The 23372-nt window shown below is 44.5% G+C and overlaps 1 protein-coding gene across 1 annotated transcript in view; it reads left to right on the top strand.

Moving 5' to 3' along the window:
- Window positions 1–994: 994 nt before the first annotated feature.
- Window positions 995–23372, top strand: part of ALPK2 (alpha kinase 2) — a 97771-nt gene continuing 75393 nt past the window's right edge. Inside the window, exons 1-3 of the mRNA XM_057504217.1 lie at window positions 995–1004; window positions 13005–13132; window positions 16466–16583. Coding sequence (XP_057360200.1) covers window positions 13024–13132; window positions 16466–16583 — 227 coding nt within the window. The 5' untranslated portion in view covers window positions 995–1004; window positions 13005–13023. The remainder of the gene's footprint in view (window positions 1005–13004; window positions 13133–16465; window positions 16584–23372) is intronic.

Below are 23372 nucleotides of genomic sequence, written 5' to 3'. Positions count from 1 at the left end.
ATGATACTTTGGGTTTGGTATGTTCTTTCTTGGATTTGGGCAAAATTCAGTAAAAAGAAATGCCATTTTACAAAATCTGTTTTGCCAACAGGAACAGTTCTTGACAATTTGAAGTAACAGGGCCCAGGTATTTCTTCTGTGGATTTCTTCTGCTCTTCCTCTGTTCTCTTCTTACTACTGTGGTCAAAATGTGTGTGTGTGCGTGTGGGGTGGGGGAGGGGGCCCTGGGGGAGGAGTTGGAGGAGGTGGATCCTGCCTTGCTGTGGCTTCTGCTTTTCTCAGAGAACTTCAGAGAACGACTGTGATACCAGTTCTAAATGAACAACATGTAACTCCCCTGTTCACCTCCCCTCACCCCTGCCACGGGTTTTCTATGTGTACTTCAAATGCATGATACAGAGCTGCTGGAGTCCCTCCAGTCTTAATCACTTCATCAGGCAGCAAGATTTTGCTTTTCTAAGAGGTGAGCGACCAAACCTGAGGCCGTGCCTGGGCTTTGCAAAATGCTGCTTAGTTCCCCAAGCATCAGTGACAGCTTGTCTGGGTTTCGTCAGCCCTTGGGGGTGAGTTTCACCAGGCCTCTTTGCCAGGGCCTCCCCGGCGTTGTCAACAAGAGTGTCACACCTACTGCAGACAGCCCTCAAGTTTCATCACAGGGATGCTAACAAATACTGTCCGGCTGCAGCAGTGACCTAGTGCATTCAAGGGCAGGAAAAAATGCTCTTCTTCCAGAACTTCCCTGGGCATGGAATTTTCCCTCTTAGGAAGATAGGAGCTTTTCTGGAAACAGACGCAACTGTGCTTTGACCTGTTCGTGGGAAAAACCCTGAACCCTGTAACTCCTCTGAAGCCCCAGTCCCAGGAACAGGGGCATCCAATCAATGCCTCACACACAGCCTGGAAGCCCACAGCCGAGCCAGCCCTCCTATCCCAACTCTTGGACAAAACAATATTGACAGGCGGGGATACTCACCACTATACTAACGGCAAAACAGTATTGAAAAGTAAGTATCTAGACCTTGTTTTTTACATAAGGAAAGTCCTTGCTTTAAATACATAGCTGTTTCTGTTTTCTACGATAGGGAACAGGGCAGCTCATTCAAGCTGCTATGTGGCATATTTGGGTATATGGGGTCTTAAAGTGGCCAAATTCTCATTTTTTAGTTTAGGTCCATTCTGATCCTTTTTGGAAACTATTATTTTTTTTAATGTCTGTTGACTTTGAATTAAAATAGATTCTTTCACATCACGGCTATTCTCAACAGCCAGAAAAAGCAAACATACAGGATGACTCAAAGGAGTGACCTGAAGAGGTTTTGCAAAGTAACATGAAAAATTGAGGTGATTATCCAGGTAATTCAGGCCCTAGAGACTTTTGCCTGAAATATTTGAGTATCTTAGTTAAAAGTTTTTGCTTTTGTTTGGATTATCTGAATGGGTAAAAATCTCCACTTTCTGGGTGGGGATATCTTGTTTAACAACAGGAATGCAAATTGCTGAAAAGCTCTCAGGCATTTCAAAATGGCTGATGCAAACATTCATGGAGTCATTAAGTAGACTTTCATTGCTTTTATTTGTTGTGGTAAGAGCACTTAACATGAGATCTGCCCTCTTAATCAGTTTTTAAATGTACAGTACAGTGTTGTTAACTATAGGATTGACGTACTCAAGCTGTTACACAGATTTTTTTTTTCAATTTAAGGCAAAAGCCAACCAAAAAAAAAAAAAATCCATCAATAAAATGACACCACTGTCACACTACATTCTGATGAACACATCCAGGCTTTAAAACCAGTGATGATGGGTGATAGTCGCAGACACCTGGCAATCATTTAAAAATAGATAAAAGCAAGAACAGTATTTAGAACTGCTTCTGCTTTAGTGTTTCCCTTCTACAACCTTTACCTTAAGTAAAGGCAGTCTTCATTTTTGAAGATTGATTCATGAGAAATGGTAAGAGCCGTTTTGTAACAGGATACCTGGTAAAGGTAACTTGAATGAGCTTGTTTGTTGTGGGGCTTCTGAACGGGAACCCGGGATGTGTGAGCCACCTTCTGAATCGACAAATTGACAGATTCAGTATTAACAGGCACTGATGGTCAATCAACATGTTCAGGTCTTGGAAATCAGGATTGAAAACAAACTAAATGTATTTGAGCTTCCAAATCACAGTGGCCTTTTGAAGTTTTTGCAAAACGTTCAGTCACAATTTGGGGTAGATTTTTAGATAGGGTGGAATTCTTATTTTCATCAACCACAGAGAGTTCCTTGTTTCCCCCATGTAATTCATTCTTATCTGCCCCGTGCACACTTACATGTGGATATCAGTCTGTGCAAAGAGGATACAGCCAAGTGTCTCATCTGGGTGAGTGGAGGTCGATGGAAGCAGGGTGGTGCTGAGGAGTAAAGCCCACACTCTGGAGTCAGATGTGGAATCAGATCCTGATTCTAGCACAGCTTTTCAGCCTGTGTGAACTCCTGTGTTCTTGTCTGTAAAATGAAGATGTCACCATCCAGTTTGACAGGACTGATGGAGGATTAGATGAGTAAATATACCTAAAGTACCTGTGCAGTGGTAGTTTCTCCACAAAGGCTAGTTCTCCTCCTTGGTTAATTAAAAAGCTTCTCTCTCTCTTTTTTGTTAAAACTTCAGAATGTTTTCATAATACTAACTATTCAAGTAATGGAAATGACACATTTTTGACATCAGTGCATGACTACACAAAAATAACAGAAGGTTAGATTTTTTGATGAAAATTCTGTACTTGAAACCAATGTATTTGAGAGCAAAATAGAAAAAGGATTATGTTTTAGAATGCATCTATAATAAATAAGAAAACTGTTTTTGTCTGAAAATAGTTGATGGTGTGTTTATTATCTAAAGAGAGTATATCCATATCATTTGAGGATGCCTTTTAGCATCTACTAGTACCATGTTTAAATATGAGTTTTCTTGAGTCCATAGGAATGGAAGGGAAAAGTAAATGTCTGCATACAAGGGGATGCCTGTGATTATTATGAAAATAAGGCACAAGCACAGTCTTTCCTCAAAGATTATAGTTGAGCCTTGTGTTAATTCCCTTTTTGCTTAGACACAGGCACAATGGGGTGATAGGTGGGAGTGAAGGTGGGAATGCTCTGAAATGGACTAGCCACTGGGGTCTGAGCGGAGACAATAGCTGGGTAGGTTATCCTAGGAGCCATGGCTGGAATGTCAAGGTCAGTGATGAAGGTCCATAATGAACACAGGGTGCTTCTATGTTCTGGGGTGAGGGTGAGTCGGGCACAGAGGGATGGACAGACAGGAATCACAAGTAGACCTCATGGGACAGCTCTAAACATTTTTATCAGCTCTCTATTGTGTTACTGCCCTTATCTTCACTGAGATACCCCATAGCTTTGGCCCAGGCACATCTAAGTATCATAATCAATTCTTTGCTTGAGTTCCTGAAAGGCTCACAAGGAACCCTGCTCGTCTGGGCTTAATTCTGCTAAAAGGGAAATCTGGATATTCAGAAGTGTAAGGAAATGTGGAAGAAAATAATCATGTCAGCTTGTGGTTGGCAAAAATGAAAGAATAAATGCCCAACCCACATGAAAGAGAGAAACATTTAACAATGTGTGGAGCCCTCATGGAGGTTTCTGCTGATGCGCACCCTCCTGGCATAGCCCAAAAGGACCAGGAGACTTTGGACATCAGGCTGGAGAGACATCAGTTCTGGACAGTTCACTTCCCAACAGACAGCACCCTACTGCTCCCAGGGCCACCTCCTGCATGGCTGCTGCCGGTGTATCTGGGGCCACACAGCTCACCTTGACCTGCACTTGGACTTCAGTCCTGCTCTTAGATAACCAGGCTCATTCACTGCTCAGTCAGTAAGTCATTTATGACCTTCCTCTAGTCCAGCAGTTCTCAAACTTTAAAGTGCAGCACCGTCTAGAGACCTTGTGAAAATACAGGTTACTGGCTCTCAATCCCTGAGTTTCTGATTCTGAAAGTCCCAAGAATTTGCCTTTCTGACAGTTCCCAGGTGATGGTGATGGTGCGGCCCAGGCAAGTCCACACTCTGAGAACCTCTGCTTTAGCCATTCCTGTAGCCTGTAATTCCTGAAGAAAACCTACTCGGGCTTGTTCTCTCCAATCACTAAGCCTGCCTACACAGAGATGCAGAAGGCTCAGCTGGAAGGTGCTAGAGCTGTAGGAACACAAGCATAAACCCATTGGGTGCCATTCGGGCAAAGAGTTGATAGCTGAGCATGTGTCTGGGGGACACTGAGTGTGTGGGGGGACACATGGTGGAGGGGGTCTTTTTATAATTTTTTTCCAGTGGTGGTAATCAAGGGAGGCTTCAAGGGCAAGCTAGCACTTGAGCTGGGGCTTGAAAACTTGTGGGATTTGAACACGTTATCGATGGAACGTTGTCTGTGTAAAGGAAACAAAAAAACAAAACATGGAGGGCAAGAGACAGGGTTTGAATGAAGACCAGAAATTTGTTTGGTTAGGCTAGGCTTTCTGCAGGTGCCCCCAGAGCTTTCTTGGAGAAGCATTGTTTGATTAAGCCACCTAATCTCAAATCCTGTCTATACAGAACTAATCTCATTACACAACCGAATCTCAAATCCTTTACTTCTGTGTATAATGTGGTGAAGGCATGTGAGGGCCAATGATAGGAATTTCCATGGGCCAGTCAGGGAAGGATGGATGCTTCAGTATGCTTTCTAGAAGTAACAAAAATCAACTCACACTAGCTTTAACAGGAGCGGGGATTTATTGCCCACACAACTGAAAAGTCCAGGAGTTTGGTCAGGATCCTGGCTCGGGTTCTCTCTCTGCAGACCCTGCCCTTCTCTGTGCTTCGGCTTCACCCTCGGCCTATTTTCTGACAGTCTCCAATGCTTATCACAGCTTTCCCTGGGGTTGCACGCTTTCTTTTTCCTTTTTGAGAGGCCAGAGTGAAAGACCTAAGCTTGGCACTGATTGGATCACTCCCGAACTGCCTTCTGGAGAGAGCCATGTGCTGATTGGCTTAGACTTAGGTTAGTGAGCCAATCACCGTGCAAGACCAATCAGAGCCCAGAAAGCAGGAAGGGCGCGGAGTGCTGGGAGGCAGTGGAATGGAGTTAGAACAAGCGAAATGGCCACTTCAGGAGAATTAAGCTATTTTGGAGAAAGGCCTCTAAAGTCAACCCAGCTCTTCCTTTAGTCGTAAGGTTAGCCATGGGCAGCGTTCGTATTTTAGAGATTTTTGGATAGGCCTGTTATAAACTCCAACTCAGACAAGGTAACAGATTCTCCCCAGAATGGCCCTTGCATGGACTATATGACCTTCCTCCCAGGGTGCTTTTTACTGGGTGTGGTGAGACACACAGAGAAGATGAAGAATGATTTAAAAATCCTATTCAGAAAAGAAGGTTAGGTGGAGGCAAAAATAAAGTTTTCTCCCCAGATCCCCTGACTGGCTGTTTTGAAGGATGATGGCAGAAGGTGGTGAGGTTAAGGACCCGTCCCTGGTCCCCCAACTGTGCACTTTCTTTGAGCGGCTTACTGGGAGGTGGTTTGTTGAGCACAGAAAAGCCAGGCACAGTTCGTTGCCCTGAGAGGGGGTGGTCTTCTTCCCCCTACACGGCAGAGAGCAAGACAGAAGAGACCCCAGCCTTTCTCAGGTCCTCAGCTATACTGGCCGAAGCCTGAATTTCCATAGAGAAACACTCCACACCTCTTGGTCCCATAAAAAATTAACATTCTCCAACGAGGGAGAGCTTGGAGTTGCCTTGGGGCTTGGGTACATGGGGAGGGAGCAAAAACACACAAGGGGCCTGTGAAGGACAAGAGGAGGAGGAACCAGAGAAAGAGCTTCTTCACTGCACAGTGGTGGCCCTGAGTGCGCGTGCCTAGACTGGACACGACCATCAGTCCACCAGGCTCACTTCAGATCAAAGTGATTTTAACCAGTTGATTGACAGAAGTTGGTCTCATTAACAGCAGTGTCCTTGGTACGTTCACAGCATCATAGTCTTTCCTCTCTTCCTGACTGCCCTGAGAGAGGACAAGGACACCAGAGACAAAGGAATGTGTCCTTTCAACATAAGTTGAAAATCAGAGTCAAGAATCATGGATTTTCCCACTAACAAGCTGTGTGACCTTGGAAAAGTCCCTTAACCCACCTGTGATTCTGGGGTGTTTCTCAATTGCAAAATCAGGGAAGGTACTAAACTCATAGGTCTCATGTAACCTTGAGCTATTTTTTTTTTAGCCCTCCCTTAAAGAATTGAAATCTTCCGCAGATTTTAAATAGCAGAGGAAAGGAGTACCAGCAGGAAGACTCTATTCTACCAAAAACAATTCAAGCCAAATGCTGACAGCAGATTACAGCTACAGTTCAGTGTTCATACTTTATCTACATGCCAGGCACACTGTCAGGCACATGGAGTTGCTCACTATTAATATTTAAACGTTAAATTGTATTTTTTTATTAGGTAAGATACATAGATTTAAAATATCCAAAAGGTATACACAGCAAGCACTGACCTAACTAGCATCCCCTCCTTTCCTCAGACACTAGTGCCTCCTCCCTAGGTGCAGTCAGGTTACCCATTTCTTGTGTATTTCTAGAATCATTATGTGTATAAATAAGCATATTAGAATATTCTTATTTTTTTATGCAAGTGATACCATATACTACACTCTTTTCTATATTTTATTTTGCTTAACAATTATATCTTGGAGATTATTTTGTATCAGTGCCTACATATAAACCTGATTCATTTTTATACCCATTGCTGTTAAAAGGTTCCATTGTGTAGATACACCATAACCAGATTCCTACTGATGGATATTTAGATTACTTTCAGTCATTTACTATCACAAGCACTGCTGCAATGAATATAGAAGGTGCTTGTTAAATGTTTGTCTCCTTCTTGCCTCTCTTTTAAAAATGAACATTTTTGAGGCATATTTTGCATATTGTATAGTTCACCTTTCTAAGTGTTCAGCTTGGTGATGTTTTCAGTACATTCATCAAGGTGCACCACCATCATTGATGTTTTGCACAGTTTCATCACCGCACAGAAGATTCCCTCATGCCTATTTCGTGTTGATTAATGTTCTCTGCCCTGCCTCCCCCTCCAGCATTCACTAGTCTACTTTTGGTCTCTGTTGCTTCTTTTGGACATTTCATGTAAATGGGATCAAACAATACATGGGCTCTCATGTCTGGCTGCTTTCACTGAGCATAATGATAATGTTTTTGAGGTTCCCGTGGCCTACCAGGTGTACTGGTTTGTTGCTTTTCATTGCTCTATAGTGTCTTGTTGTATGGCTCTGCCACGTTTTATCTGTTTCATTAGTTGGACATTTAGGTTGTTTCCAACAGAAATTTAGGTTATTTCCAATTTTTGGTTATTATGAATAACTCTCCTAAGAACATTTGTGTGAAAGTCTTTGTGTGGATATATGTTTTCATTTTTCTTGGGCAGATTTCTAGGAATGGAAATTCTGGGTGTTTGGGTAAATTTCAGTTTAACTCTTTAAGAAACTGCCAGTTTTCCAAAGTCTCTGTACCATTTTACATTCCCACCAGCCATGTTAGAGGGTTGCTTTTTCCATATTTCCCATCTATTTTATTATAGCCATTCTAGTGGGTATGAAATGCTATCTCATTATGGTTTAATTTGCATTTCCATAATGACTAATGATGTTGAGCATCTTTTTCTTGGGCTTACTTTCTTGCCTGTTTCTCATGTACAACCCTAAAGTCATACCCAAAAAAGAACATAGTGCTTGAGACAGTGAGGAACTAGGTTTGTAACATCAACCCTGTAAAGTTACGTAAAGCTTCCAAACCATTATCTGTGAAATGGGAAAGAATACCTCCTTAGTAGTTGTGCTGTAAAGATTAAATGTGATAATGTCAATAAGTATTAAGTGCCCAGCCTGGGGGCTGACACGTAGAAGCACCCAAAACATGTCAATTATCTTTACCCGTCTGGTCTTTCTCCCACGGCCCCCACTCCCAAATTCCCAGAACCCATCTTTGGGGAGGATGCTATTCCCTAACTAACCTAGGATGGACTATTAAGGGACAGTGGGTGTGACATCCAAATCCATAGTAACTCAGATGGCAAATTCAGGAACCCAACTGCCATTGGATTAGCCTGGGTAATCAGAACTAATCCCGCCTGTCCCCAGTGAGACAGCACTGTGACAGCTGGCTTTCCTACCAGCTCCTGTTCTCTGGTGTGGGCTGAGAGCTCTGCCCTGGCCCCTCCGGGGACAGCAGGCTTCCTGCTGACAGCAGCCACTGGTATGGGGCAGATTAGCCAAGAAAAAACTTGGCAGCAGTCAAGGGCTTTCAATATTCAAAGAATTCTCCTATAATCTCTTACCTGTTCCCCACCAATTTGAGAGGAAGATATTTTGTCGTTTTGCTGATGTTAAATCCTAAGCTCCTGACAGCAGCTAACAGAGAGAGCTCATTTTGCTATTTAGAGGAGTTTTATGCACCCATTTAATTTTCCTACCAATGAAATGAAGTAGAGACTGCTGTTATCTTAGTTTTACAGGTGAACAAACTGAGGCAGAGAGAAGATAAGGTAGTAAGTGGTAAAGCTAGGGTTTGAACCCAGGAATCTGGCCCTTCATCACCACATCCTTCTGCTGTTCAGTTAAGCATCCTGCCCATTCTGGAGTATCTATCAAATGGGACATGAGAGTACTCTTTTATCCAGCAATTCCATTTCTTGGTATTAATCTAGAGAAACACCTGCCCAGAGAGGCATGTACCAAGATGTTTTTTGAGACACATTTGTAAGTCTAAAAACTCCAGCCAGTCTCTATGTCATCAGTACAAGAACAGACAAGATTAAGCATGATATTGCCATACCATGCAATACTGAGAGCATCAGGCAGTTTTTAAAAAAGGATGCAGCCCTTTATGGACTGGGCTGACACTGTAAGACTGCCAGAAGTTATTCTTAAGTAAGATAAGCCAATTGTATGGCAAGTACATGCCATGTAATGCCACTCATCTCACAAAATTATATATGTATTCCGATGACTTTATACATAAATGGATGAAAAATGCCTGGAAGAACAGCCAACTCTTGCTCTTAGGAAAGTACTAGGATGGAGGAATAGTGTTTGTGGATGACTTTACCTTTATATGCATTTTTAAGAATACAAATGTGTGCATGTAGAATCTGTATAATTAAAGGTAAACATACATTTTAAAAAGAAAGCAATTTGCCCTGGACCACACAGCTAGAAATCATTGACAACAAAAGAAGAATCACCCAAATATTGTGTTCTTTCCAGTTAACATGTTTTCTCTCCAAGGTTGTCTGTGAGCCCAGCCGCAGCCCCCTCTGCTAGTATCCATAACTCAGTATTGCTATCCATCTCCAGCAGAGAAGGGGAAATCTGTCTTCAAAGGCTCTCACTGCATCCTGACTTCACTGTCCTTTCCCTGTGGCTGGGGTACGTGGTCCCTGAACCAACTGTATGAGTCAGGGAGTATGTGTGTCAGTGTTGTGACCTGTAGGACTTCATTGTCAAGAGGCAGTCACCCGGGGAGGAGCCATAGGTGACACACCAGGTCCTCAATGTCACCCCAACTCCTGACAGTTTGTCCTTTCTTTCCTGTCCACCCCAGCAGTGAACCTTGGGAATGGGAATGGAGGAGTCATATCTTATAAATCACTATTGCAGGTGAATATTATACCAGTAGAAACTTTAAGACATTAATTGACAAATCACATAAAACAACAACAACAACCATTTGTGGTAACCCCCAGCAGAAAAGGAGATTGATGAAACCAGGGAAGTCTTTCATTAAAGTCTATTGATTACCACCTTGAAAATCAGTTATGTAGCTGATTCTTCCCAGGCCATTTACATACATATTCTAATCCTTACAACATTATCGTTATCTCCTATTGCAGATGATGAAACAGGCCTGATAACTCCACCAGGTCGGTGGCAGAGGTGGATGTAGATTTATCCCTGGCCAGTAACAAGGCCTGGGCTTGGTTCTCAGTCCTGTGGTGCTTCTGGTTCTGGAGAGTTTTCTAGCCATGAGAGTCTCGTGCCCGCCCTTTCCCCTCCCCAGTTGTCTGGGTAAGTCTCCTAGGAATGTGGAGAGCCCAGGTAGTCATCCCTTTGCCCCAACAGCTGCTCCTAAGAAGGGTTGCAGATTGGCCTTGGGAAGAACTGAAATGCTGACACACGGTACAGCATGGATGAACCTTGGGAGCGTTATGCTACAAGAAAGAAGCCAGTCACAAAGGACTACATATCACTTGATTCTATTTATATGAAATATCCAGAATAGGCAATGCCATAAAGACAGAAAGGCGATCTATGTGTTTTTGGGGCACTGGGAGGGTGGGGGTTGGTGGGAAGATGAGGAGGGGGAAGCTAAGGTGGGGGGGTGGGTTTATTTTGGGGGTCATGAGAATGTTCTAAAACTGATTGTGGTGATGGTTGCACAACTCTGAATACGTTGAAAGCCATGGAATGGTACACTTTAAATGGGCGAATTGTGTGGAATGTGAATTACATCTCACTAAAGCTGTTAAAAAGAAGTGTTGCAGAAGTATCAGTGTCATTACCAGTCAAGTCAGATGGGCTAGTGTTTCTAACCAGAAGCTGCACTTTAAAAAAATAATGATTAGTGCTAACATTTACTGAGCACTTACTTCTGCATTGTAATAAGTGCTTTATAGGCAATAATTCATTTAATCTTCACAACCTATGAAGAATATACAAGTTATGCCTCCATTTTACAGATGAGGAAACTCAGGCACAGAAAGGTTGTTTCATGCTTATTGAGCTCGTAATGAGCGAAGGCGGAATTTGAACCAGGCTCCTAACCACCTGTGCACGTTGCCACTCAAAAATGATGATTGTAAGTGTTAGGGCTAAAACCTCTGACTCCTAGTCCACTGATTTTCTTGGATGATAAACTAACTGTATTCCATGTCCAGATCAATATACTAACTGGAGATACAAAAAATATAAATTGCACTGTCCTCGTCTTTGGGAAATTTACCAGACTAGCAATAAATACAAATAAATAGGGTGATTCTAAGTCTAAGACTCTCTTTGTCTCTTTATTTCTTATTCTTTTCTTTCTCTCCTTCCCCCTCTTTCTTCCTGAAGCTGCACTTTTATATGTGTGCCAACCCTTGTTCTGCACTTTATATTGAGTCAAGGACATTGGACAAGATCAGAAATACAATTTACACTTTTAGTTGTGAAATACCATAACATTAAAAAAAATTGAACTTACATCCCATTCTTCCTGCTTTAGACCTACATTTAGCCCTAAAATTATTCATTCAATTATCCTGAGAAATACCAACATTTTTTTTATCTTAAATCATACCTGCTGTTCTAGCTCCCATTACCAGATCAAACTTAAAATGGGATGAGTAAATACATTGGTGTTAAAGAAATACTGTGGGAGCTGCAGAAGCAGGAGGAGAGGCCCAGAGGGGAGGACTAGCACGTGTTTAAGTGTAGACCAGGGGAGCCGTCTACGGGCAGGGCCAGCCCCAGGGGCCCCGTGGCCCAAAGGGTGCCAGTGGTCTGTTTAATGCTCTGCGTTTGCTGTCTTCAATATCTTAACCATATTTGAACAAGGAACTCCTCATTTTCATCTTGAACCCAGACCTGTAAACTGGGGGAATTGGTTCTAACAGTTAAGAAGCTGTCGTACCTGCATGCAGAGGGGTTCCCCTTCTGTGTTACGGTTGGGGCCGTGTAGACCCAGATTCTTCCACCGAGAGCTCGGCTCAGGCTTCTGCATTAGGGCCCTCAGCATCCCCACCGTCACCATTTGCAGCTTCTTGGAGCCCTTCCCCCGTTCATGCTAAATGTGCCTCGTGTGGTGTGAGCTTTCCTTTTCCTGAGCTCCATGGTGTGGAGAGCTGCTCACCAAGGTAAGGAAGTGGGACCCTACCGTTTGGATAGAGCGCAATGTTGTTTCTGAGCTTGGGCCCCTGCAAAGGACAGATTCGGCAGAGTGAGGCCTGCCCTGAACCCTGAGGAGAAGGGGGAAAAAGGCCCTCTGGGTTCAGACCGACCTGTGTTCTTAGGGCAGCCACATACCTGTGCGAAGTGGGTACTGTGTAGCTGCAGGGGCGCCTTGCACACGCAAGATGTCAGCTTGCACAGTCATGAAGGGTGGCCCCAAGGCAGCAGCCACTGAAGCTGTGTGATCTGGAACAGTTGCTGAACTTCTCTGAGCCTCAGCTCCTCATCTGTAAGATGTAGGAGGTAACCATTTAGTAGTTTAAAAGGATGAAATAAAGGACCTGGTGACTAATCAAGTGTCCGTGCCTGCTTGTACAAGTGAGCGCATGCTTGCCCAGATGCACCAGCCCAGCCACTGCCCTTTGGGGGGCAGAGGAGGGGAGGTGCCTGTCTGGTGCCAAGAAGGAGCACTTTCTCAGTTTTGAAATACTTCCCACCTGGAGATTCATTTGCGTCTAATCAACTCCTCTTTTTGGAGGCAAACATGCATATGCACTTTTTGAGTCCAGTATGAAAAGACTTTGAGGAGGAAAGAAAGAAATGAGAGGAGGTGGCCCTGGCTGTAGGCTTCGTGGTTCTTTCCTCCTTATCTGGGCTTCGGTCAGGCTGTGATCCACTTGGACTAGTGGCTCTCAACTGCCGCCCTCCCCGGGGACATCGGCAACATCTGTAGACATTCTGATTGTCACGAGTTGGCAGAGGGTGCTACTGATATGCAGTGAGTTGAAGCCCGGGGTGCTGCTAAACACCCTACAGAACCCAGGACAGCCCCACAAGTATCGGGCCCACATGTGCGCAGAGCCGCAGGCAGGAGCCTGCCCCAGGACTTGCCTTCTCTACTCCAGGGAGAGGTGCTTGTGATCCTTCTCTCTCCCTAGGGGCCACTGACTGGGCCGCGGGATTTCTCGAGCTCGTGGGAATGTCAGAGAAGTCCAGAACAAATGCTAATATTGGGACTTTTATTTTTCAGATTCAAGTGGCATGAAAGGATGACAGACTCTGAAGGGCCCCAGAGATGCACACTTTGTTTTTTATCCACGTTGCTTTCCCAGAAAGTTCCTGAGAAATCAGACACATCGCTTCGCTGCATAATATCTGGTAAGCGTTACTAGCTAATCACCATCAGAAATCTTCTTGTGGACCAGCTGTTTGGGCTCACAAAGGTGCTATTAAAACATCATTTGGGAAAATTGCCTGGGAAGTTTGTTTTGAGTAACCCATGGAGCAAATAAATCCTCTATGATATTTTCCTGAAAGATTTCTTGGAGTCATTTCCTGGACACATTTCAGGGATCTTCACTTCACACTGTGTTTCTTCATTAGGGCAACTTCCATACTGGTAATTTTTTCAGATAATCTACTCTTAATCTCTGTACACAGGACTGTGTACATAGGAATGGCATGAATAACGTCTGTCAAACACTGTTGAACTTTAGTTCCATCAGTCTTCTACTGATATCCCAGTACTGGCTGAATCTGCCTCCCCACCGCCTGCCTTCTTCAGGTGCACTAGTCAGCAGGGAAGACGTCACCCAAGACAAAGCATGTCCAATAGGGGACAAGCAGGACACTGGAATTCCCCCCCCCCCCAGGCTGGAGAATAAATAATCCAGAGCTCAACTGGAAATGGTGCCCCCAGGGATAAAAATGATTTATTATTTAAAGAAACTAGAAGCAAAATAATTGGGTTGGGAGTGGTATCTTGTATTTTGTGGTTTTCTTTTCTTTCTGTGATTACATCTCTACCCTCAAAAACATGCAGGCGCCAGTGATCTTCCTGAGGGCAGGTAGAAAACGATCCTCCCCTGATCCCCTTTCCTACATCCAGAGAGAAGAGCTGGCCTCTGAAATGGCCGCGCTTGCTTAGCAGAAGTTGTAATAAAATCCCATCATCAGTCTGGATACTGGGGTGTAGAACTGTGCGCTTAGCCTCTCCAAGCCCAGAGCTGAGCCCACTTGCTTTCTAGGTGTTTGTCCATAGCCATTCAGATAGATGGACAGGCACCAGTCCACTACTGAGCCTTCCAAGCGGAGCCCCTGTATCTCCCCAGGGGGCCCCGGTGTTGAGACATACCCTAAACTTGGCCACTGGTCCCCACACACCTTAGCCAGATGCTTGTGAAATGTTCTAGAGGTGGCTTTCATCCCATGTGACCTGTAGGTAGGTAGACTTAAAAACAAGGGTAGGATTTTCCGGTTAGGTTTCCAGCAAGTGGAGGAAGAGAAAAGAGAACCACCCACATGGTACAGATACCAGTTCCTTATGCGAGTCTCATTTCTGGCTGATGGTTCAGATCTATGCTGCACAAAGGGAAAAAACCAGTCAGCCATTAAGAAACTGGGGGAATCAATCAGCCCTGAAAAGTCTGAATGAAATGAACAAAACTGGAGTCAAAGAGATCAGAATGAGTTCCCCAGACCCAGTTCATGCACACTGTATATACTTTCTTCAAGAAAATCAGGTACACAACATATGATTTCACTTCTTTGTGGAGTATAAAAACAAAGTAAAACAGAAGGAACAAAATAGTGGTAGGCTCATAGACACCAAGAAGGGACTAGCTGTTACCAAGGGGGGAGGGAAGGGGGTAAAGGGGCAAAATAATTCGCAATCACAATATAAGTTGGTCACAGTGACTGGAGTACAGCATGGAAAATACAGTTAAAGATTCTGTAACATCTTTCTGTGTTGATAGGTAGTGACCTCACTAGAGAGGGTAAGGATTTAATAATATGGGTAACTGTCAAATCACTGTTGTATATTTGAAACCAACATAAGATTGTATATCAATGATGCTTTAATTTAAAAAAATCAGGTGTACATTTTTAAAAAAAGGAGCAATTGAATGCTTCCTAACAAGGAATCTATGAAATTGTTTGAGAGGGGGACACAAGGCTGATGAAGGCAGAAATGAATTATGACCAGGAGCTTCCTTGATGGTTTTTCAAGGAAGCTCATTTTTGGTGACTTAGTCATTTGCCTGAAAGAGACCCAGCCAAGGAGCTGCTGGGGAAGGATGTGTCCTTGCATGCAGCCTCTCTGCTTCTGGTTCCAGGGACCGATTTACTCAGGTGCCTACCTGAAGGAGGAGGCAAAGATGCCTACCCACAATTGCCACAAAGCACATTCATGGTGTCAGCACGGAGGTAGTCTAGCTGGGAGACAAGACACGGTGGGGGAAGCATCCTCAGGTCCCATCCATGGCACAGACCTCAGAGGAACATAGAGTTCTTCTCTTAGTGGTCAAAGTTATATGATAAATGATAGGAACACACAAATGTTCCTGGGATGGGTTCAGAGCGGCGTAGTGTTTCCACATTCTGGGCTTTCCTCCTATATGTCGGATACATTTCAATGTGTTTTCAATGGTATGGAGGCTAGTGAGAAAGCTCCCCTGGGGCATTTTGGAAACCCTCCTGCCCTATCACAAGGGGAAAAAAAATCCCAAGGGTGAATGGAATTCCTGGGGTTTTACCAGATTAGCCCATGAGTGAGTGTCACATGGGGTTCATGATCACCAAGGGAAATCTGAGGGAGAAAGTACAGGCCAATTTCTGTGATCATATCAGTCACACGTGCTCAGTGCCAGTCTGGCAAACTTACCTTCCAGACTTCTTCACCCTCAGGAAGGTATGGCATTTACTAATCCACTTTGTTCTTCCCTCTTTTGTACCATACCATACACTCAACTCTAAACACTGTTAAAAAATTACTTTCAAAAAGGTAAAGTGACTCCCATGCAAATATGAAAGGAACATCTCAGAGACTTTATTCAAGTCTTTGAATACAGAGGGAACCAGCAAGTATTAAGGTGTGGCCAATAAATTAGAGGTATTAGGTACTTACAGGCAATGTAATAAGGGGATGTTAGGGTAAGATTAGTGGGTTGAGTAAAACACCGGTGAATGTCCTGTAGGGCAATAAACCATAACATATGGAGTTATCTTTTCTGCCAGAGATTATTTGCATCTCTATTGGATAGAAATCTACAAGTTTACATGTAACTTCACCAAATCTGGGAATTTTAATCAATATAGTGATCATTGAATTAAAGTGCATTTCCCTAGATAATTTTTAGATGGAGTTGTGTCTCCTTATGGTATTGAAAGAAGATCCTACCCACATTTTTGCCTTATACCTAGGTCTTAGATACTTTTCTTAATAGCTCCTTGAGATTAGGGACAGAATTTTTCGTTTTGTGTGTGCCCCATCCTCACCCTGGCACAGCACTAGCTTAGGCACATAACATGCTCAACAGTGCTTGTTGAATGATGCATTTGCATCAGTAAGAGGGAGTTTTTCCTGTTCCCCCACTGACATGGTCCATCATATTCATCCCTATTGCTTATTACTCCTTCTTATTCATGGCTTTATAGTTTTCTTTTCTAATAATACTTAATGTAATAAGAATATTCTTATTTCTTCATCAGGTGAGCCCAAGCCAGAGGTAACTTGGTATAAGAATGGTCAAACCATACATGAGTGTGGCATTGTTTCCAGTCATGAATTCTTCCAGAATCAGTATATTCATGTGTTACATCTCTATTGGTAAGTCGATGTACCCCTCTGGACTGTGTGCTCAGATACCTGCGTTCTGTCATGTGCTGGTTTCTATGAGTTAACACCAAAAGATTGGCTCATGTTTGCTTTTTGATCCTAATGTTAGATGCTGTTGGCAGGTGTCAGTCAATGCATCCAGCAGCGACTCTGCTGAGCTCTGCCTGGTCACTAATCACATGGCTCTAATTTGCTGCCATTGGTGGAATTACAACTTAATCTAGAATTAATCTAGAATGCAAGGTAGTCCCACCCTTTTCATTCATTAAGTGAATGAAATTGAATCTTGTTCTCTCTGGGAAGTTTAGCACAATAGGATTTCAGCACCGTCATCCCACCTTTTGTGCCTAACAATGGACAGAAGAAGTGACTGACATGATCCTGCAGCAAACTGGTGATGGAGTTAAGGCTAGAAACCATACCTCTGGCTTTATTTTGGGAAGTAGCATGGTCAGTACAGTGGTTTCTGATTCTTTTCTATTTCCTCAAGAATTATTTGTTCAGATGAAATAAGGAAGCTCCGTAAATGAAGTAGAGAAAATGAGAACTTCTCTGGTTGAACCTGGGTGGGATGTCTGTGCCCTTGGTCTCCAGTGCTACTGAATTGGCCACGATGCTCCTTTTGGGGGCTCTGAGGAGCCTGAGGTCTGCAGAGCATGGTGTGAAAATGATGGGTAGGTGTGGACATGTGCTGATGAAAACGACAAAGTAAGACTTGGGTGTGAAATCTGGCTCTGCTATTCTCTGGCCAGCTGTTTAACCTTGCCGAAACTCCATTTCTTCATTGGTAAAATAAAAGGGTGGTTGAGAGAATTAAATAATTTTATGCTTGTAAAGAGCATGTTATGTCATAGGCTGGCCAATAAATACTAGCTTTCTCATCTCCCTGTCCACTCTTTTGCTTCAAAGTAAGATCTGAGATGATTTTGCCATGGTGGAAATGCTTGACTCGGCTGGCTTACAGAATATCTAACCTGATATTTGACATATATGTTTACTCATCTATTATTTAATTCTTTCAATAATATTCATCAAACACCTACTTTATGGCAGGCATGTTGCCTAATGCTACTGGTAGAAGTGACAACACAAACCTTGTCCACACTCTCATAAAATCACAAGTCCAGCATGGGAGACAAGTGGTGCACAAATCATGCCATTTTCCCCCTCACACTCTAATACCCTGGGAGGCAGCCCAACTGCCACTTGCTGCTCACAGGATTGGAGTTTCCTGCCTCTTCATTCCAATTTTGCCAGACCTCTTTCTCCTCTTCACCCCACTCAGCTTGGAAGCCACCTCTGCTATTCCCAGGCAATTCTAGTTACCCACAGATCTGTGCAGCCTCAAACATTCTCTTCCCTTTGTTTAGGCCTCCCTTTGGGTGCTTATTTATTGCTCAGGATTGTGGGCCTCTTAGAGGCAGAAATCATCACTGTTTCACACTGATGTATCCCCTAGGGCCTAATACATAGTGATATATATTATATAATACATGGTGATACAGATGGCAATACATATATGTATTTGATTTTAATTTAGATCAACATCAGCAAACTTTTATAAAGGCCCAGATAGTAAGATGGTGTCAGTCAAAATGACTCAACTTTGCCATTGTAGTGTGAAAGCATTCATAGACAATTTCTCTTTTAAAAAGCAAAGCTGTGTTCCAATAAAACTTTATTTACAAAAACAGGTGGGGGACGAGATTTGGGCTGCGGGCCACAGATGCCAAACCCTGGTCTAGATGGTAAGATCCTTGAGAATCCACACACAGTTTTTGTATATTTTCCACACTTGCCTTTGTCCCTCTTAGCACTCAATACATACTTCTTGATTAAGTTGAGTCTCACATGAAGCAAAAATTTATACTCCCTTTATAGCCAGAAGAGAAGCTTGATGAGTACTCTTTTACTACCGAATGCCATTTAAGAATTGAGATTTGCTATTAGTGTTATTCCTTGTCTACTCAGGACCAGGAATGCAGTTGAACTAATGTTTGCAGACTGTCAAGGGAGTTAAGTGATGGAGGAATAAGGAGGATATGGTGAAGCCCCAGGAGGAGGTGGGCAGGTTAAAATGGGGGATACAGTACAGGGGAGAGTTTAGGAAGGGAACTTGTTTTGTGGAAGGGACAGGGAGTCCTCATTCTCTGCTCTGAAGTCCAGCAGGGCAGTGGTTTACTGTACAAATTAAAGACTCAAGGTGAGAGAATATACTCTTTCCAAACTCCTGGCCTGTCATTTAGAAAAGTACCCAATATTCAGTCCCAATTCAGTCAGGAATAGTGCTGGGCGATAACAGACATGGTTCCTTTTTTCTGCTTAGTAATAAATATGTTGGGTACTAAGGATCTTTGAAAGTCCTGACTTTTCACACCAGTAGTTCTGAACTGTAGCTGCCCATTAGCATTACTTTGCATGTGACATAGAGAAAATGTTCCCACCTGGGCAACTTTGAAAACCCCTAGTGCTTGGCCTTCACCCTTGACTAATTTAGTCCCGACCCCAGGTGATTCCAATGTGTTGCCCAAGATGAAAAATGCTTTACATCCTAAAACATTCATCTGTAAAGTAGTTTGACTTCTACCAGTATTTTAAGTGCTAGTTAGGAAAATGAATGGTCATTTGTGCAAATGACTTTCAAAGATTAAAAGTTAGTTGTTAGTTAAAATACTACTCTCAGATTTTCTTGCCATTATCAATATATCATAAAGCACCAGATCAGCTCATTGTTCCCCAAAGAAAACTATACTTTTCTTTATCAACCTGAGTTTAATCTTTGAGTTATTAAATCTGCATTCTTAGATATTTGAAAGCTCCGGTGTCTGTTTCCCAAGGGGTTTTTCTGGTTTAACAAATCTAATCTGCAGGCCAAGAGCCCTGCTCCTGTATTTATCGACCTTCTGATCTTCCCTCTTTCCTCAACCCAGCCGCACCACTCCCCACATTCTTCTCCTCATTGCACTCGAGTCTTGTAGAACTGTGTACTTTGGACAAATGAGACTGCTTGGAAGAGATTGTTCAGTGCTGTTGTGACCTTTATGTCACCACAGGTCAAGTGTACTTGGCCAACAAGAGAGATAGGAAGCCGGGAGAGCATTCTGTGGGCTGGCTGTGGTTCCCCTGCTGGTTCTGCCTGGCCCACTCATGCCCACTCATGCCCACTCATGCCACTTGAGTCAGTTTGAGGATTGGTTAGGAAGGAAGGTCCAATATGGCTTCACCAGCAAGCCTGGTAGCTGACTTTGGCTGTTGGCTGGGCCACCTCGGTTCTCTACATGGGCTCTTGTCTTCCAGTAGGCTAGAACTGGCTTTCTTATATGGTGGTCTTGGGGCAGCATCTCAGGATAACAGAGCTGCAACCCTTCTTGAGCTCCACCCCATATAATCCTACCACATTCTCTTGGGCAAAGCAAGTCACAGGGCCAGACCAGACTTAAGAGACAGGAAAATAGATGCCACATTTTGAAGAGTGAAGTGGCAAACTCACATTGCAATAGGGTGTGTGCCTTGCCAATGGGTTTCAGCCCTGGACAAATTCACTATGAATTCAATGAGACCGAGGAATGACAGTGGAACGTTCTTGGGGTGAAAGGTTTATACCCAACTTTATTCCCACGGTGGCAGGTCAATCACTAGATCCACTCAGAGCGAGTCTGCATGCAGCAGGCCAGTCCCTGCCTCTGAGCCTCTCTACCCCCGCAGCCGTCCCAGTCTCTGTCCTTGGCACTGCCACCACTCTAGCCTCTGCTCTGCTCTCCTGCAGTCTTGCAGCCATGCCACCATGTCGCCCAGAGCACTGGGTGGAACTCTTTATTATATAGAGTCAACAACAACATATTGCCCACACAGGTGTAGTGAGCTAGCCAACCAGGGCCAGGTGAGAATCCTGGCTACAGAAACCTTCATTTTACCACACTCCACCCCTCCAGGATTCTTGCCTCTCAATCTATGTGCCCTCAGTCCTCTGTAATGGTTCCCGTATGAGGAAGCTGGAACATTGTAACCAAATTCCATAATCTATGACAATATACATATAACAAAAATTAAATAACCCTCAAGCCTGAGGAGATCTGTTGCCACCAAGTGGTCATCCTGGCTGTGTTCAAACCAGTTCCACGCAAATGAGTTAAACAAAAGGACCATGGGTGGGCCTTACGGTACCCACCTTCTCCAGCCTCTCCAGCAAAAGTCTTGCAGACACACAGGCCAGTCTTGTTGCTTCATCTCTGCCCTCCGCCTCATCCCAGCAGCCAGAACCGCTGCTCTGGTCTCAGTTGCTGCCACAGCTGCAGTCCAATTTCTCTCTGTCTGCTCCTGCCTTTTCAAACCAACCCACATCTGGGCCCTTGTGACACTCAACAGGGCCCTTTAAATTCTTCCTTGAGAAGCAGACCATATTTCCTTTTGTGCTTGAGCCTGAGGACAGCAGCAGAGCACGGAGCGCTCCACGACCTGAGGAGGGGCCGCACCTCTCCTGAAAGAACCGCGGTTCCCTCTGGCTTATCCACCAGCTTCCACCCAGGTGGGGGCTCAACTGAGGAGGGGCCGATGCCTCCGCACCGGCAAGACCTCCACCCCCACCTGGTCATCACACCTCCGCTCCTCCATTTCCGGGGCTGACGGCTCCCCTACATCCCTGACCTGCCCCACGGCACCTGCCAGCCTGCGTGCTGCTGCTGCTCGGGCCGCCCCTTCTCGGGCTATTGCTCCTTTTCCTGCTGCTTCCTCTCAGGCTACCACGACATCCTTTACTATTTCCACAGTATTTCTTAGTGACGCCATTTCAGTCAGCAACAAATTTTCTTTCTCTTGGGGTGGACCCCAGCCCTCCACCCCTTCACAGTGCATGTCCACAGGGGACACTCGAGTGTCTCCCCATCATAGGTGCAGCCGCTGAAACACTCCTTCCATGAGGGCAGCCTCTTCTTTTTTCCCTGATCACCAATGAACCCTGCAGGCTGTTGCCAATTGTCTTGCCAATGGGTTTCAGCCTCGGGCAAGTTCACTATGGATTCAGTGTGACCAAAGAAATGACAGTAGAAGAACGTTCTTGGGGTGAAAGGGTTATACCCAACTTTATTTCCACGGTGGCAGGTCAATCACTAAAATCCTGTTCACTCAGAGCGAGTCTGCAGGCAGCAAGCCAGTCCCTGCCTCTGGGTCTCTCAGCCTTCACAGGCGTCCCAGTCTCCGCCCTCAGTGCTGCCACCACTCCAGCCTCTGCTCTGCTCTCCTGCAGCCTTGCAGCCCTGCCACCATATCGCTCAGAACACTGGGTGGAGCTCTTTATTATATAGAGTCAATAACAATGTACTGGCCACACATGTGTAGTGAACCAGCCAACCAGGGCCAGGTGAGAATCCTGGCCACAGGAACCTTCATTTTATCCACAGAAAGGTAGCTTAGCTTGGCAGCACTTTTTCTCTGTGCTATATCCCTCTTGGAGGAAGAAATATAATTAACATGTTTGATCAAGGAATCATTGGGTAGAAATAAAGATGACTGAATCTTGCTATGTCTTGGCTAAGACAGAAAAGGCATCTCATCCAAGGCTGGGAAGCATTTTGTGAACTTCGTGTTCCCGTGAGCTTAAGTAGGTGTAATAAGCCTTAAGGGTGACTGACTGGCAGGACTCTCCGCACCGGGAGGGCCTCTGCGGTCCCGGCCCGGAGCAGAGGCAGGCTCCTGCGGCATTCTTCCTGAATGAATTCAGCAGGTGTGCATCCTGGCCATGCCTCAGGCCATGCTTGGAGCGTTCCTTGAATGAGTCCCAAGGGTCTGACGAGAAACTCCCATTTTGCCCTTAGGGTGGTAGGTCCATGCCGACAATCCACCGTCCATCATCATGTTCCAGTTTTGACTTTGGTAGGTAAGGGTCTCAGGGCAACGAATGGTTATGAGAGCCATGCCACAGGGCACTCAGCTTTACCTATGTACCTCTGCATCTTTTCCTGGACCAAACTTGGACAACTGCTCCCACCATGGTGCCAACTCTAAGGGCAAATGATGCTAGTTTGGGAGCAGTGACAGACTGCCCCTCTCAGACTTGGGATAGCCAGGGAAAGGTACACTGATCACTGGAAATTGGACACGTGCTGTCTGAAAATGCCATTCCTTGGACACTTTCTGAGAACCTAGAGCAGGTTAGTAACATTAGGAGGTTCTTGGCCTAAATGAGGTTGAGGTTTACTTTGTATTCACAGAATCACAGAACCACCTAAAATAGCACCGCCTGCCCCCAGCATGTCCTACCTCCCTTATCTTTGCTGTATTTTTCACAGAGCGCATGAGGTAATGTGTGTATCCACATATTTAACAGCTTTGTGTAGGTGTAATTGACATACAAAGAAGTACACACATTTGAAGTGTTCAGTTTGGTAAGCTTTGACACATGCCCACACCCAGGAAACCATCACCACCGTCAAGATGGTGAACAGAGTTATGGCCCTCAAAAGATTTCTCAAAGCCCCTCCACATCCCCGCTTTCCTGTCCCTCTGCCCACCTGTCCTCACACAGCTCCCACCTTGCCTTCAGTCACCAGGGACGAGTTTGTCCTTCCTAGAATTTTAAATAAATGAGGTCATAGAGCATGTAGTCCTGTCTCTGGCTTCTCTTGCTCCACATAATCATCCTGAGAATCACCCGTTTCCTTTGGTGTGCCAGTGGGTCATGCTTTATATTGTGTGTCAGTGGGTCATGCTTTATATTGCAGAGCGTTTCAGTGTTTCATTGTTTGGAGCTCCCGGAATTTGTGATTCTGCTCACCTGTTGGTGGA

The sequence above is a fragment of the Manis pentadactyla genome, chromosome 6, assembly GCF_030020395.1.
Source record: "Manis pentadactyla isolate mManPen7 chromosome 6, mManPen7.hap1, whole genome shotgun sequence".
Classification (NCBI taxonomy): Eukaryota; Metazoa; Chordata; class Mammalia; order Pholidota; family Manidae; genus Manis; species Manis pentadactyla.
This window is presented reverse-complemented; position numbering and strand designations above follow the sequence as displayed.